Here is a 17260-nt window from a genome sequence, read left to right on the forward strand (position 1 = left end):
GACGAGAAACGGTGCCACTGCCTGTGGACAAGATTTTGCCTGTGCAAAGATAAAATTATCCTCAATCATTCGACTACAATTTAATTACAATTTAAAGTGGTGTTACGCGAGATTTAATTTTCACAATTAAGGATTTCACATATTTCGCTTTTGTTTATTATGGATTTTCTATGTATATTAAAGGTATTATGTTTTCTTTTTTTTTATTTTTTATTTTTGGTAAGGATTTTTTTTTTATTATTTTAAATTTTACTTCCATAAAAATTAATTTTGTTGAAGAGGAAAATTTTTCGTTGAGCAAATCTAAAATTAATAATTCAGTAGAACATAGTGGAATAATTTTAAAAAATGCAGTCACTTGTTCGTTTTTACTTCCTTTCTATGAAGATTTGTCAAAATAAACTCACGTTTACATACTTCATTATTCTTATAACAATATATTTGCTATTCGTCTCTCTTATATCAAAAGCTCTCTTTTTTAGGCGAATTTCTTGTTTTCTAATTTCAGTGGTCAATATGTCAATATATATATATATATATATATCAGGTCTCTCTATTTATGATATTAAAGAATTTGTCATTTTCCCGCACTGTCGGTGAAATATTTACACAGAGCATGTAAGACTAAAATCATCGACGTGACAAAGTTGTGCACCATGAGACATCTTGATATTTTGATCTAAGCACTTTGTGGATTAATATACAAAATTTTGTCAATCTAAAATGTTTAGATTTCACCGGTTTCTTCAAAAAAACCGTTCTTGTATTGTGCAAAGTTTTATTTAATAAATTTTATTTTTGAAAATCTCACGTTGGGGAATTCAGTTGTGTTCTAAACTGGAAAATCTTTTAGTGGTGACATGTGCAACAAAAGTAAAAGTTCTAAACATGTAATTGTGACAAAAGATTGGGTATGTTATAATTTTTCTATATTCTACTCGATGTGTAATTCATAAATTTGACTGACAGCGTTGAAGGACATTAAGTTTTCTGAAAATTTATCGTTTTGGAAAAACTAATTTATATAGAAGCAAAATTTGTAAAATAAAAACAAAACATGGTGCACTTAATATACATGGGACCCTCAAAATATTAAAAAAAAATGGTGAAATGCTAAACTAGATCTTAACTAGAAGGGATAATCTATCTTGGAAGTCATAAAATTTGTCACGAAAGTACAATTAAGTCCAAAATTTGTAAAATGTATAATCAACAGAAAGACTTGATTGGACCAACTTAATAATTTTTAGGATTTAATTATACTTTTTGAAAGTTGAAGGATCGAATTGCACTCGTAGTCAAGTTTTAGGATTCAACTGCACTTTTTGAAAGTTTTATATTTTCATGACAAATTTTATGACTCAAAATATAGTCATCCCTAAATACAAATGGAAAGAATAAACAATTTATTAAAACAATTTATTTCATTTTTGAGTTTCGATAACAAGAATTTGCTTAAAAGAACAAATCCAAACTGGCTTATTTGATACCGTCCCAAAATCAAATCATGCATCTAAATGGGAACACGAATGGCACAAATGGTCCTTAAACTTTGATCGAATATGCAATACAGTTCTTGAACTTTTAATTTGACCAATATAATTTTGAAACTCTAACTCAATGTATAATATGGTCCCTGGGCTTTTAATTTGACCATTATGATCATTAGATTTTTGGAACATGCTCAACTTAGTCTATGAACTTGAATCAATGAAATGACTACACTTAACATCTTTCTTTAATTTAAGGATTAAGTTGAACATGTTCCAAAAGTTCGGGCACTATATTAATCAAATTAAACGTTCAAGTATCACATTATACATTGTGTTAAATTTCAGTGGCCATATTGATTTAAAAGTTCAGAGAATGTATTGCACATTGAGTCAAAATTCAAGAGCTATTTGTATCATTATCCCAAATGGAAATATGTTCACATTGGTATGGTATCTACTGAACGCCACGTACTAATTGTGATTCTTGAAATTCTCTTCTTCTTCTTTTTTCCCTATTTTCTCAACATGCATAGATGTGATTATCGAAATCATTCCCTCCACATTTGAACCCAGAATCCACCCTCCCTCTAGCTCGGGATCAATGGTTTTTCACAACACTCAGGTTCACAATTCACACAAATTTCAAACATATTTCAAGCAATGATGTTTGATTTTCACAACAATACTCAGGTTCACTCGAAAAGACAAACACAAAATGACAGCACACACGGGTGAGGTCCCAGGGCCGAACCAGGCCTAGTGAAGCATGTGTATACAACAAAATCAGCTTCAACAGTGTCTAGTATGAAAACTACAATATGGGTTTCAAACCCCATCAATGCCCATGCTGCTGGAAGTAGTGGCAGCACTGTATCAGACCTCCATCGCAGCGAAGCCGGCATATTCACCGTGGCATCACCAAGAGATGAAGCTATTGACATGGGTAAAGTATTTATACGACGGCACGGGGCATTTTCCATTTCCTTGCACCTGAATCCTCCTCATTTCTTTGAGCTCGAAATTATATCGGTACAGCGAATAATCTTCATCGCGCTCGAAAATGACGTCTCCGCTCATCTTCAAGCTCAATAGCGGGACCATGTTAAACGAGCAACCCATGGTGATGGAACATGTCTGCTTCCACGCATGTCCTGACAATCCCTCCAACATCCAGATGTTGATCTGGGCCATCTCTTCATGAGCAATGAAGCACAAGGAACCGTGCATCTCCAGAATCCGGTCGTGTGTTCTGCAACTTGTAGGGAGTGATACTTTGTGAAACTTCTCGCTGTCCATTTCCAAGGATACTATGTAATCACTGTGATCAACCAAAGGAACCCAGTGCAGAGATCCTATCGCAAAAACTGGTCTGTGACCTAGCCAACCAAATAGCCCAGGTTCCGGGCCATAAACCGGCCTCCACACTCTCGTTCTGAGACTCAGAATCTCACAATGGAAGAAGTCTAGCTCATCTCTGAACAAGTGCACCACCTTATACACCCCAGAAACCTTGCTCAGGGCGAAACCGTAAGATTCCTTATGCACAGGAAAGAGAGTGCCTAAAGGAAGCGGGTCAAGCTTTCTGGTCACCGGGTTCAAGACTATTAATCCACCTTTCTTCATCCTGTTGTCTAGCAGGATTAGACCATCGCAAGACGCTCTTATCATGCCCAAGCAGCTTATGTTGTAGTTTATTTCGTCGCACTTCCCATTGCTAAATTCCATAAACTTGACATAGGTTTTTCCAGAATGATTGATGTTAGGCTGAGTGAAGATGGGAATGTTCTGTGATTGCGAATAGTTTGCTTCAATTGAGAAAGATTCAGGTGGCCTGGTTGTTAAACTGTTAGGTGTCCAAATCCAAGACTGATAAATCAGGACGGTGGCAGATCGATCAAGATGGGCATGAACAAAATTGAGGCTCTTTATGACGTTTCTCCAAGACTTGCAAACAAGCATCGACCTGAGGAGGGAATTGTGAGGGAGACGGATGAGGATGTTAGCGATGCAGTCTTTTGGAAGATAAGGAATTCGCTTTTGTTGTTCCTCTTGCTGAAACTTATTTGAACAAGCCTTTTCTTCGACCAATCTCGGGAGATTTTTTCCCTTGCTTCCCATGGATTTTGCCATTGAACATTCCTTAATTCCTAGACAGAAAATTATGACGGCAACATGCTAAGTGGAGTATATGGAAAGAGCTGATTCCTAGAGGTATTCAGAGGCTTGTTAACGTGTCTTAAAACATTCACAATTTTAGGAAGAAATAAGTAGCGATGTTGAGATGCTACAGCAGTGAAAGAATGGCATAAATCTCTACCCAAAAATAAGGGTCTCTGCATGAGAACTAGTCATTTGTCAGGTTATGCAATTTCAGATACACATCAAAAGGAAACATCACTCTATAATCAAGTCCCGTCATCGATCACCTGAAAAGTTCGAAAATTTCACCCGACCTCATGCAGAATATTCGATCAACGCACGCAAAGACAACGTAATGAAACTGATACGAGAAAAGGAGCGGAACAGCAAATCACGAAAAGGGGCATAAAAAAAGAACCAGAACCTCGTACTGCTTCTTAGCTCATGGGTGGAATTCCAGATAGCTTCTTATGGGGGGAGGAAGCTATTCCCAAACGCAGTTGTTGTCTATGGCCTCGCAATACTTCCCAATGACTTTTGCCTCGCCGGCGACGAAAGCAAGTCAACCGATCGAGACCCTCTTCTTGGTTTCACGGGGGACAATTTGGTGTTGGGTAGAACGCCAAAAGGTCATCGAGTCAACCATCTTCCTCCCCTCATAAGAAGCTATCTGGAATTCCACCCTTTGGACCTCTAAAGGCCCATAGCCAAATGCTAGAGTGCTTGGGTTTTATTTCTGGGAGTCCATTTCCCAAATGCTAGCTAATTACTTTTTTGACCCCGAAACACTAGACGTTCTTTTTTGAACGCGATGCGCTATAACTACTTCTTCTTTCTTGTTTTCTTTTGTCGAAGTTTCTCGCGACCTAAAAATTAACTATTTTCAGGTTAACGAATTATTAGATTAATTAGATTAACTAACCTAATTCGAACTCTCCCAAGTCCTACCGAATCGCAACTTAGATTCACTTACATAAAAAATTTATTAATTTGGAGCTGCCACTAATTTTTGATGGTAGGTAGATTAAAAACCTAAACAAAGTATTCGGGAGAAAATACCTTCTTTCACGCGAACCAGAGATTAAATGGATTCGGGAACTTGGTTACATTAACTTTTCAATTAATGCCCTTTCGGTACCCGATTTTCATGAAATTTTTTTTTTAATTTGATGATTTGAATTAAATGTTTTTGGGATTTTCTTTTATTAAGCATTTCATTTCAAAGCATCATCAAAATGTCGGAACAAGTCAAAATGGTTCAAACAAAATATGATCCCAAGATCATAACACGTGGTTATACGCCCTACTCCGTCTAGATGAACTGATTTTGATTTAATTTGCACGTTTTTTACTAAACTATGCGATCAAATTGGACCAAAGTTCCAAATAATGACCAAATTGCATTAGAATCAAGTCCAATTTTTCAATGTGCTCGATTTATGAAATTGATTTGGCTAAAATAAAATTAAAGGTACATAGATCAAATGTCATAACTAATCCAAGGATAGAAAAATACTACAATGACTTCAATTTGGAATTTTTGGTTCGATTAAGGTAAAAAATTTTGTGAATTTGAGAAATCTAAGACCCAATCCTAATTTTTTTAGAAAAAAGTTTCCAAAATGAATTTAAAATTAAAATAAAATTACTGACCTTTTTTCGAATTTTTCTAACTCTATTTGGTATTTTTCTCAATTTTCGGCTATTTTTTAATGAAAAGAAAATTTGATAATTCTGAAAAAATACGAAAATTTTTTTTTTGACCAAAATTATTTCTTAGGTATGGCCAAGGGTCTAAAAATTGATTTTTGAATTTTATGGGTTTTTATTAAATTTTAAATATTTTTCTAAAAATTAAAATGACCAAAAATCGGGTGTCAACAAGATGCAACAAGGTGCTGCCCGTATAGATGGAGACCTAGTTTTTTATGTTTCTTGAATTCCACTAATTCAATGGAACTAAGGTTCTTCAACTACAAACTGCAGCTGGTGCAGCAATGAAGGTATTATTCTTAGCTGATTTCTTGTCAAAAAAGTCTGTTTTTGTTGAAATTTTATCTATCTTTTTATGTTTGTCTGTCTCTGCTTGTATTAGTCCTTTGATAACACTATCAGTGTCAATGTACCTCGGTCGAAGTTCGCCCCGATGAAAACGAGTTTAGATTTGCTTCTTGTTCGGAGTAGTATCTTGTTCTAGTCCATGTTATTATTATTATTATTATTTAAATTTAAAGAAATGAGCATAAAAAATGATGGAGCTCTGTGCATCCCCGGTTGTCTTACAACCATAATTTTAAACTCTGGAAGATGATGTTGTTGTCAAGGTTAATACAAATTCTTCAACTGAAGTCGGCCTTGGCGTGATGAGGTGAAAATTTACTTGCATGAATGTTGCCTGCCTTTTTTTGGTTAATGAGCTGACTTGCTATCATATTGTTAGGTTGGCAGATTCTCGAGAGCTATCTAATTAATTTCTATTATCATTGAGAACTTAAAATTGTCTGGTGATCTATCGGTTGCCTCCCTCGTGAAACTAAAGGTAAATCATGACATAGTACATTATATCCCAACTAGAGAAGCTAATACTCCCTAATTAATGTGGGTATACCGCACCAGCATAAAGTTGCAATTTTCCAACAAGGTAACGGTGGCAAACAAAGTGGAATGGACTCTTGTTCTTGTGGTGGAAATTTGTCTTGAGTACGTCTAAGGAAACTTTGTCCTAAGTCTTCTTTTATTTGATGCGAGAGATAGCTACATTGCTAGACAAGGTAGAAGAGAAGTAGATTTTTAGGAAATTTCTTTTTTCGTAAAAGCTAATTTCTGCAAAGGTAGAATCTGTGAATGAAATAGCAGGCATATTATCTTTGATATGCATGAGCTATTGACAAAATAAATGAAACCCGTGGTATTCTTATTCATGGCAACTAAATCTTACACAGAAAAATAAAGTTGTAAAATAAAAAGAAGGATAATAATTTTGGGGCCACCGATTTAAATTGCAATTTAATACCCGAACAAAATTGGAGTGAAATTGATCATATAAGAGAGTGAAAATAGCCCCGTCCTATTTTATCGGAGCATGAGTTGAGAGGAGAGAGTTAAGGCCAGTGAGAGATGGACTTGGAGAGGCCTTGACTGGTGGTGGCTCGTCAGCTCAATTTGTCGTTATTTTCCTTGTATGTTATTTTCCTTGTAAAAGAAAATTCACATAGATATTTGATTTACATCGAGAGAAATTTTCCCCTATCTTGCATTTCGACGAACGATTTATATAGTCTACAAATAATCCGATGGATACTATCCATTACAATGCATAATATATTTAGAAACTCGTGTGTTTCATGAAGCTTCTTATATACGGCAAAGGACAACGATTTAGTGTAATACGATGAATGTACATCATATTTGTTCGTGCTCGCTTTGAGGGACTATTCATCTCGATAGTGATTACTTGGGTAATTGACTTCCAGATAAGTCAATTTCCGATTAGTGACTAGGGGCGATCAAGAGAGGAGAGCCTCTCCCCCTCAAGGATGTTCTTCGGTGGAGGGAGGGGTTTAGCGGCTCGTGTTTGGTGGGTCATCCTTTCCGAAATAAATATTGGAATTAAGGGTGTTTTTGTTTCGGAAAAGACTTCACCGTAAAGAAAAATACTTTTCAAAAAAAAAAATTCATAATGTCTTCCTGTATTTCAAGTTAGGGAATTCATTTTCCTAACTTCACGCATGCATGTATTCTTTGACCGTAAATAGTTTTCCATTGTCGGATTCACTCGAACGAACTTATCCTGAGTTTTGACGTGACATGTAACAATGGAAGAAGCTTCGAATTTTAAGAGGTTCCATGAGGACAATCGGATAAAATATAATGCTATGGATTTGATTTCATAAGTCCATAGCCGCGCTCTATTTTTACTTATGGCTCAAGCCAGTCTTTAGACGTGGGGCTGAGAACACAAGCAGGGGTGAAAATATTTGAAAAAATTACGCATGAGTTTAATATAAAGATATCTAAAGCTAGATAGGTATCTCTGACGTGAGAAACCTTTGAGGGTTCCGATAAATTCATAAGCAATCAAAGTTCGAGAGTAAATATCAGATTCAAGACACTAGGATGGAGGTGTCGAATTTCAAACACTAATCGGAAACATACTTCGAATTGGTATATGTGTTTCTATACACACAATTCGTTAAATTTTATCCCGCTTCATATAAATCTTCCTCTGTTAAACAAAATTGTAAAGGGGAAGTCATAGTACATATTTTATAGTAATGTGAAAGATAGGCACTTCGATTAGTTAAAAACTTTATATGTAATCAACATTCATATTTAATATTGAGAGATAATAATAAAAATCTTTCAAGGAAATAATTTATCGGAAGAGTCACAAGAAATGTTAGACTTTTCAGTTGTCTATCGGCTTTTGCAATTATCTACTGAATTTGAAGCTCTAGTTTGACATGGAAAACGAAGTAGCAGACAGATTTTGCAATTATCTATTGGAGTAATCACAAATTTGACGAGTCATTTAGCCTTTATAGCTCTCTCAAGTATATTTTCTTAGACTTTATAACGTGCACGCTTGCTTAAATTCATATATAAAAACCACTTTGGCGTTCAATTTTTTTTTTTCAATATTCAAGTTATTGTAAAGCAAAAACCAAAGTGAATTTTTAGGTGTGATTATTTATTCGTCTTTAAAAATATAAAGTGCTCGATTAAGATAACCACCGGTCATACTTATGTTGACACCTAAATTTTAATTTTTCTTTTTAATCATTTGTCTTGCATAAAAATCAGGAATTAATTTTAATTCCTACCAAAAAAATCAGATCATTATTTTTTTTTATTTTAGCATTCATGCATTTGCATTTGCATTTAATCGGACCAACGGTGAGTGGACCAGAATCTACGGGGCAATCGAACCCACGCCGCATGAAAGGAGACCCATAAGTTACAGACTTTGAACCTTAATTGAATTAGGCCTGCTAGTATGTTGAAATTAATTGAAGTTGGCCTAAATTAGCTCATATAAAGAACAAAATAAATCATGTCAGCCCATATAATGGGCCTGACCGAACTCCATGCAAGAAAAGGGATTAATTGGACACAGTTCGGTCCCTTAGGGACTCAAGTGAAAAAGTTAATGTTAATGCCCGGTCAAATTTACTAGTAACAAGAAATCAAAACCCCTGACTCGACCTAATTTTTCCTATAAATAGATCGTTAAACTTCAGATGGCTAGTGGCAGCAAAAGTCAACAATTCTGGCATCCTCAACCTGACACTAGCGCTCCCAGATGGCCCACAATCAACAGTTCAGCCTATTGGTAACGTGATTGATTTTTGACAAGTGGTGTAGGCATCATGGCAGCAAGAAGTCATCAAACAATCACAAATATCCCTTTGGCCGAGCGTCCCTGCATCACTAGATTTTCTTTGCGGGGGCCACACCAACCACGACAATAGCTCCACCGTGCGTCGACCGGTCCAAAGGTGCAAATTCGGAGTGCAAGATTTGGGCTATTCAAAATTAGGAAAGAAAATTCTGCAAAATTCTGCATATAAGGTGTAGTTTCCTATCTTGAAAATTGTATATTCATGGCATGCCTAATTTAAACATTTCTTGTTATATTTTGCACATCCGCCATGGATTGATTAGGAAAATTTTCTTTCATAATCCACAACTTGCCACGTGATCGAGAAAGTTCATCTTTGGGATTATTGATGGAATACTCGATTAGGTAAAGATTTGAGTTCAATCATTAATCCTAGAATTATGAATTAAAGATTGACTCAAATATTCACGAAATATTTTTCAAAAATTTATTGATATATCCACTTTCTTGGCATATTCACTTTCCTAATTTGATTTGAATTTGCCCGATTGTCGTACTTTTTAGAATATATCCGTCGCATGATGTAATCTCAAAAAATTTTAAAAAATTTGCATTCGTTCATTTTTCCACATTTAAAAATTGCATCTTTTAAAAATATCATCATGTAGATAATTGCATATCTAATCCTTTTTGTAAAATATTTAGGTTATTTTGCATTTTTTAATAGAATCCTATGTTTAAAATAATCTATCTTTAATATATTAGGGTTTAGGTCAATTTAAACTCTAAGATATGCAAGATGAGCATTGTTTTGGCATAGTTCTATTTTAGGTAATTAATTCATCCGAAGATAAAAAAATCATCATCGCCACGTCATCTTTGCCTCGTCATCTTTGCCACGTTATCTATGCCACGTCATCCTTACCATGTCATCATTCTTGCCGTGGCATATTAGGATGCATATTAGCTTAAATCACATATTAGATTGCATGTCTATGTTTTAATTAATTTACATGTCACGTAGTTAATTTAACTAAACCATTGTCTCACTTGTACATTCATTTAATTTAATTTGCAAGTCATCTAGTTTAGTCTCGCATTTAATTCATGACATTGCATCATTTAGAATTGGTTCATGCATTCATATAAAAAAAATGAAAATAAAAAAAAGAACAATTTTGTGTGGCGCATGTTCCCTTGATTATAGTGATTTTTGGATGTTCAATTAATTGATTGTGCATTCGCATGATAACATTTATTAGTGATTTAGATTAAAATCAATAAATGTTGGCTAACAAATATGTTTTCATGAAATAAAATGATACCGACATGGCGTTAGAGTAATCTAACGTAATCAAGTCCCCGGAGTCTTAATCTCTATTTCCAATTAGTTGGTTGAAAGACCCAAGCAAAGGTCTAGTCTCAAGGAGTTTATGGATGGGAATTGTGACGCCCCGGAATTTCGTAGTTTGTTAAGAGACCAAGTTCAATAAAAAGGATTATTGTTGAATTCTAGTTGGTATAAAATTTCGGATCAAAAGGACGTAAGTGACGATTTTTTGGACGTTTCCCGAAATGTCGTTCGATTTCGATTGGGTCTCGAAATCGTGGTCATCGCGACTTAGGATTTTTATTCGTCGTGCCTAAAATTTTCCGGACCGAACCTAGCCCATGAAAATCCAAATTTTATCCCCAATCGATTGAGCCAAAAATCCAATTAGTCCCGATTTGTCAAATTACGGAACCGCCCTTGGATATTATGTATTTGAGACAAGATATTTAATTATTTGGTGGGCCCCACTTTCAGTCAAATTGGTCAAAACCCTAGCAGCCCACGTGATTATTTTCTCTTTTCTCCTCTCTCTTCTCTTTCTCTCCCTCACGTCTGCAGCCCCCCCCTGTTTTCCTTCGCGCGACTTCCTCCCCATCCATCACCGAACCATCTTCTTCCTTGGCGATTTTTGCCAAAACACCACCTCTATCCACCACCTTACTCCTCAATCCACCACTCCTTGCCGCCACCACCATCATCCCGGCCGCCGTTCGCCACCGGAAAGCCCAGAACAGCCCCGACGAAATTTTGCTCTGTTTAAGCCCCTGTTTTGCCCGGTTCTGTTTCCAGCCGTTGTGCACCGCTCCGCCGCCTTCCTCTGCCCATATCCGACCACCACATACTCCTCAAAACTCCATCGAACCATCCCCACCAGCCCCGCGACCTCGCGTCACCGCCGGAGCCCCGAAACAGCCCAAAACCGTCCCTCCCCTGCTGCTGTATAGTGCAGTTTTTAGAGTCTGACTTGGAGAAACAAAGCTTGTTCGCATAGCAAACGGACCCGAAACCACCCGAAATTTTGTACACACCTTCCTCTACCTCTCTACGACGTTACCAGCTAAAGAAAACCCCCAGATCAGTCCTCGAAATCGAAACTGTACACGTCGCCGTCCGGACTGCTCAATCTGCCCTGTTTTTTTTAGAAACCGGACTGTTCTGCACCGTTGCTGTTCGGTCGCTTCCGGCCACCATCCGCCGCCCCCAGCTGGTCCCGAAGGTCGTCCTCGACTTGTAGGTGAGTCCCCCAGCCTTCCCCAGCCTCGCCTCAGCCCGCGAGATCGTTTTTCCCCCAAATTCAGCCGGTTTCCCCTGTTTTACCTCTGTTAATTCTGTTTTTCAGCTTCCGTCGCTCGCCGGACCTCCAATCGCTGAGCTGCTACCGTTTGCAGCGATTTCCCCGCTGAACTTGTCACCGTTTTTCGGCCGTGAACAGTATCGCCGGAACAGTACCGCCGGTGAACAGTGTTCCGGCGTGAATAGTGATTTCCGGCCCCGACCTCAAAAATCGTGCCCGACCCGACCTCGACCACCGTTTTTGGTGAGTTGACCCTAATCCTTGGTTAGGGCGCTAATTGCGCCTAGAATTAGTTAGCTAGTCGGTAGGGAATTTAGGTAGGTTTGATTATGGTCGGATTAGTTAGAAACCCGGTTTAGGGTAAATGACCATAATCGATTAAATTAGAATTGTCTGTGGCTAATTGTTGTTAGATGAATTTGACTGTATGTTGTGATTTGATCGCGAGCGAGCGATAGGTTAAGGACGAGCGATCGATTGACGATTATAAATCGAATTGGCTAATCAATGACTTTGACACGAAATTGAGCCTTTATGTGGCCTAATCGAATTGGTTTATTCGTGTTGAATTGATGACTTTGTTTGGGTGGATCGCCTCGTTGAAATATTGATTTGAGTACCTTGAATGCTCATTGAGTGAATTGGCATTCGCTTGGGAGTTAATTGTCCCGTGTGTCGTTGCGGCGTCGATTTGGTAGTCTGCATATGCATATGACCGTGTGCAAGATCAAAGACATAATTTAGCATGAAAATGGCCTTGGGCCGAGTCTTTGAGCACGTCTGTGTGAGCATCCGGCCTAAATCAAAGAGAATAAATTGATTGATGTGTCGGGTATGCTGTATGGTCATATGAAGGAACGATGATGGGTTTTTCCTGGCAAGTTCGTCCGCACGCATAGTACACACCGTACCATTTTTATGTAACCACACGACTTGCCAGAAGCACGATAATTCATGCCCCGTATGGTACGTACGGTTTTAAGGGATTATCGGATGCCGGTCGCAGCTTGTGAAGGACCGACGCCCCGTATAGGGATGCCTACTTGCCGTGCCGTGCAGAGTGCACTGGATACACCGCTTGTAGTAGCCGTTGCCGAGAGGGAAAAGGAACGTAGCCCGGTCCTGCCGGAAGAATGCGGGATCGCATTAATTGTGAGAGTCGATCACGCCGGTCGCGTGGATCCTCATCACTGTGGCGCCAAGGGCGCGATCATCGTTAATAAATGGACTTGTGTGGTGTCCAGTGCATACTTCGTGAGTGTGATGCGGTGTTCGGTTGGTTGTCCGATGTGACTGTTGGGTTGAGTCAAACATTGCATTATGTGTGGCTCAAGGCTGGTAAGTATGCATGTGGATGATTATTGCCATGTGATATGATTGTTGGATAAATGGCTGTATCGTGGTGTTATAATCCGCGTGGTTAGGATGTTTTAGGTGAATCGGTGTCCTAACCGAGCTTAGGCTTGATTCACCGAGATTTATATCTCACCCCGTTGTGGGAACCATTTTCAGATCCCAGGTGATGGAGCTTTATGGATACCAAGGCCAAGTTATGAGAGTGGTATTTTGGAATAGATGAGAAGTTAAGCTTATCTGACCTAGTAACCTTTTGAGGTCTTAGTGAGCCGCCCCGAAGTATGGGGTTGTATATCTTTCTGTAGCTCAGTAGGGTTAAGACTCATCTTTTGTCCGGTATTTGTATATGTTACTTTTGACTATTTTCCTTGGTATGTATTTCCTGCTATGCTATCCCCGTTGTTTATATGTTGTCCGGGAGTAAACCGTTTCCGCATGCGTATATAATTGAAAGGTCGATAACGCGCCTGGGACGTTATCCTTCGTGACCTCGTGGCGGTTTGGTAGGGATGTTGCGGGCTCGAGAGTCGGGGCGTGACGGGAATAACCAAGATGGATCTGAGATACAGTACAAATAGAATTCGATCCCTTTGCTTTCTTGTTATTTTCTTTTTTCATATTCTATTTATTCATTCTCTCCTACGCAACCTTCTATGGTGCATGTAAATTATGTGCGCAGTACAAAGTTCATAATGTGGAACTTTTTTAATTCATCCTATTGGCTCAACTCATCCCAAATAAAAAGAAAGAAGTAAACTCCAAATTTCTGAATTTCAATGAATCCCTAATTGTATTGTCTTTTTTTATTTAGCACATCCATATTACGAATGATGCTTCAATTACTCCATTTGTTTTCGAAGAGAACATATAAATACTCCTTGAATAAATGGAGTTATAGAAATGAGGATTAGTTTCTTCTCATTCGTAATTTAGTTCTCATGCTAATTTACTTAGGTTTGTAATTGACCTACCAAAAATGATTAGTGGCGGCTCCGATTTAAAAATCTTTGCATGTTAATCAATTAAACCATAAGATTTGGTATGGGCTTGGGAAAGTTTGAGTTAGATTAATTAAATAATTAACCTGATAATCTATTAACCTGTAATTTTCTCAATTTTACGTCGTGACAGCTTAGCAACTCCACTAGGGATGAAACTTGATTTTTTAGAAAAAAAATTATTAATTAACCACTTTAATTTTTCGAGAAAATTAAAAGAAAACCTAGTGGACTTAGGCTAAAAATTTCATGAAAAATTGCATTTTTGTTTGGCAATTGGACTCCAAATAAGTCCCTAACCATGTGTTAAATGGTTTTGCAGACGGAAGTTATAAGGAATGGAGTATTTGGTTAACCTTTTATTTTGCAGGTTTTGGTGTTTAGATTTAATTGTTGTGCATGATTAATTGTTTTAGCACTACACCACACATGTCTCATGGTTGAACCTGGGCCACTAGTTTTAGGATGATCTTGAGATTGGTTCTAGCGTTCACCGTGAGATCATGATTGAAAGTTAGTCCAAATTCAATCCCGAATTTCTTTCCAAAAATGAGTTTCAAAAGTTAGAACTAGTGCTTGGTAGGATTACCGAAGCGGGGGTTATAATTTTAACTCGAGAAGCTAAAGTGAAATGACCCGGCTAATCCTGGTTATATCGTAGGATTACGATTAATCTTGATCATGTGTGTGAGATGTAGCCTTGCCATAAGTCTTTCACTTCAATTTGTGAGCCTTTAGGATAGTTAGAATAAGGTTAACTCCATGTGATTATTTATTTTCATATCCTATGATAAAGTATGCTTCTAAACTCTATCTTGTCTTATTTTATTTTTGGGTCGGTCCATGATAAATAGAATGGTTGGAAATTCTTGTAATAAATGTTACTGTTCAGATTGACATTTTGGTCTACCGTAATTTTTATTGAATTTTGTGATTCGAGATGGACCTCAAAATCCTCATCTATAACCTCAAAAAATTTCTGATCAATCCAACGTATTTTCCATTTATTACAGAATTTAAGACGAGGATAAAACAGTCTGGATTTCAGAATTGTCCCTACTTCAGTCTCATTTCACCTTTTACCATAAGTTATTATGGTGGGGTGGCAGCGATGGCCATCGGGGATCACTGGTGCCTCGGCAAGGGTGGAGAACCTTGCCGACCGCAGGTGAGGGCCTGGTCAGAGATCGGAAGGGCCACGGGGCAGCCGCCTCCCACCTATATCTCCCCTTTTTTGTTTTTTTTTTCACTCTTACATTTTTAATTTTAATTTAGTTTAACTAAAAATTAGGTTAAAATTATATTTTCACGAAAATGCCCTTGATCGGCAGGCGAGATCAAGCTCTTATTTGAAATACCTATAGCCATTTCAGACCTTAGTTTAAACAATAACCACTTTAGACACTTATTTGAGAAAATGAGGGGATTTGGGGCCCTTATGTGGAATTTTCCCTAAAGTAAATAAGGGGATGCGGGAGGCTAAATATAAGAGCGAGTCCGGCAATGATATACAAAGACTGGTTGTCTCGTCTCCCACTCTCCGCTCAGTTCACAACCTGCTCTTCATTGAACTCTTGTTTCCCCTGTCTCTGCCTCTGCCTCTGTCTCTTTGCAAACAGAGCTCCCTCAATTTGACTTATTCGCCGCTTCGTTGATCTCGCCAGAGAGCAATAGGTTACGAGAAGATCAAGGTCGAAAACCACTATGTTGAGATGGGCGGTTGAGTCCCTCATTCCATTTTGTAGCGATTTGATCTGCTTGGGTGCCGTAAATTAGATTTGAGATGTTTCTATACAAGTAATGTCGAGTTACTGCGTGCGCCCGGCTGATGAGGATAACTAGAAGCGCAATTGACGTGTGGAATGAAATCATTTCTGACGTAAAATAGTTCATCGACCTTTTGATTCGTGCATGCTGTTGATCCTATTGTTTTGACACTGAGTTTTTCGACTTGGATGGACCTCTGGATCATCGAATATGTTCGGATCTACTGTGCTTTGTTCTTCTATAGATGTTGCGTGCTTCGATGCATCGACGCTTCTAGTTCGGTTTTCAAATAGGGAGACAAGACTTAATTGAGTGCTACAATACAAATGATGTGAACTTTAGGACTTTACCTTAGTGGTCGTGTTTTTGCTGTATTTGATGGGAAACTTTCACATTTAGTCCTGCCCTATGCGTGGAGTCCCTCCGCTTAAATTTTGGATACTTATTTCTGTCTCCTTTCGACAAAACGATGTCGACAAAGATGTGCTATACCGTCATTGCTCACATGCGTTTAAAGTTCCGGACCTCCCTCCCCAGGTGATGCATGCAACTCCTCAGTCTTTCTTCGATGTGTCGTCTCAATCATGACTGGGCAGTCCTCCAATAGTTCGAACTTTTCGAGATGTTCTATTTAAATGTGCGTCTAAGACGCAAATTCATTGTGATCGGAGGGATCTTGATCCGCCAGGGTTATATGAATATCATGGAGACAGTAGGGAGAACGCCATGGTGCTGAACGAGGGGTGGAGAAGTCGGGGTGCTTCAACATCATCTCCAAGGACGGCGGTGTGCCCCTCATCGCCTTCTCTGTCAAGGACAACAGCCGCCACGATGAGTTCGAGGTCTTCGGCATGCTGAGGCGCTTCGGATGGATGGTGCCTGCCTACACGATGCCCCCCGACGCGCAGCACGTTATGGTGCTGCAGGTCATGATAAGGGAGGACTTCTCCTGCATGCTCACGGAGTGCCTCGTGATCGACATCGAGAAGGTCCTGCGTGATCTTGATGCGCTCCCCTCCAAGATCGATCAGAAGGTCCTGCTCGAGGAGAGAGCAAAGAATGGAGCTGCGGATACCAGGAAGATCCAGGTGGAGATCACCGCCGCGTGGCAGAAGTTCATGATGGATAAGACGAAGACGAACGAGTCTGCTAGAATCAAGTGTGTCGGGATGGTGATTCTTCCAGCCATTAGGCCTTGGTTATTACTTATGTTGAGTATGCTCGGCTTGTGTAGGACACATTTGTGTGCCTCCTCTATATCAAAGCCTGTAATTTTTGTTGAGATGTTTGACCTGGTGTACCTCCGAGACAATCTTAGTATTCATGGTTTTGCCACAGTTTGATTCACACTCGGTTTTTCGGTTCAAGGCGAGATTTAGTTCAATTCAAGCGTACACCCTAATGGTTTAGTTTTCTTAAAAAACCAAACTAAACTGTTAGACATCCCCTATTACGCACGAGAAGCAAATAAGGAAAGAAATGAGTGGAAAATGCACTCGACACTTTCTTTTGTTTACTTTCTGCGTAATATAAGGATCA

General features: G+C 38.5%; 1 protein-coding gene across 2 annotated transcripts; it reads right to left on the minus strand.

Annotated features, from left to right (window-relative positions):
- Nucleotides 1-2144: 2144 nt before the first annotated feature.
- Nucleotides 2145-4118, minus strand: LOC115737463 (putative F-box protein At3g28280). Of its 2 annotated transcripts, none has more exons than XM_048274546.1 (2): nt 4057-4118; nt 2145-3640 (listed from the first exon to the last, which is right to left on the minus strand). In XM_048274546.1, exon 2 carries the CDS (start codon nt 3621-3623, stop codon nt 2409-2411), a length of 1215 nt encoding a protein of 404 aa, XP_048130503.1. In that variant the 5' UTR covers nt 3624-3640; nt 4057-4118; the 3' UTR covers nt 2145-2408. The 2 variants fall into 2 exon arrangements, with proteins under 2 accessions (XP_048130503.1, XP_030525444.2); XM_030669584.2 differs by having other exon boundaries at nt 4001-4115.
- Nucleotides 4119-17260: the final 13142 nt, after the last annotated feature.

Source organism: Rhodamnia argentea, chromosome 2, assembly GCF_020921035.1.
Source record: "Rhodamnia argentea isolate NSW1041297 chromosome 2, ASM2092103v1, whole genome shotgun sequence".
Lineage (NCBI taxonomy): Eukaryota > Viridiplantae > Streptophyta > Magnoliopsida > Myrtales > Myrtaceae > Rhodamnia > Rhodamnia argentea.

Bases quoted from the DNA above. Each gene is read 5' to 3' on its own strand.
- LOC115737463 (XM_048274546.1), bottom strand. From the start codon at position 3,623: ATGGCAAAATCCATGGGAAGCAAGGGAAAAAATCTCCCGAGATTGGTC.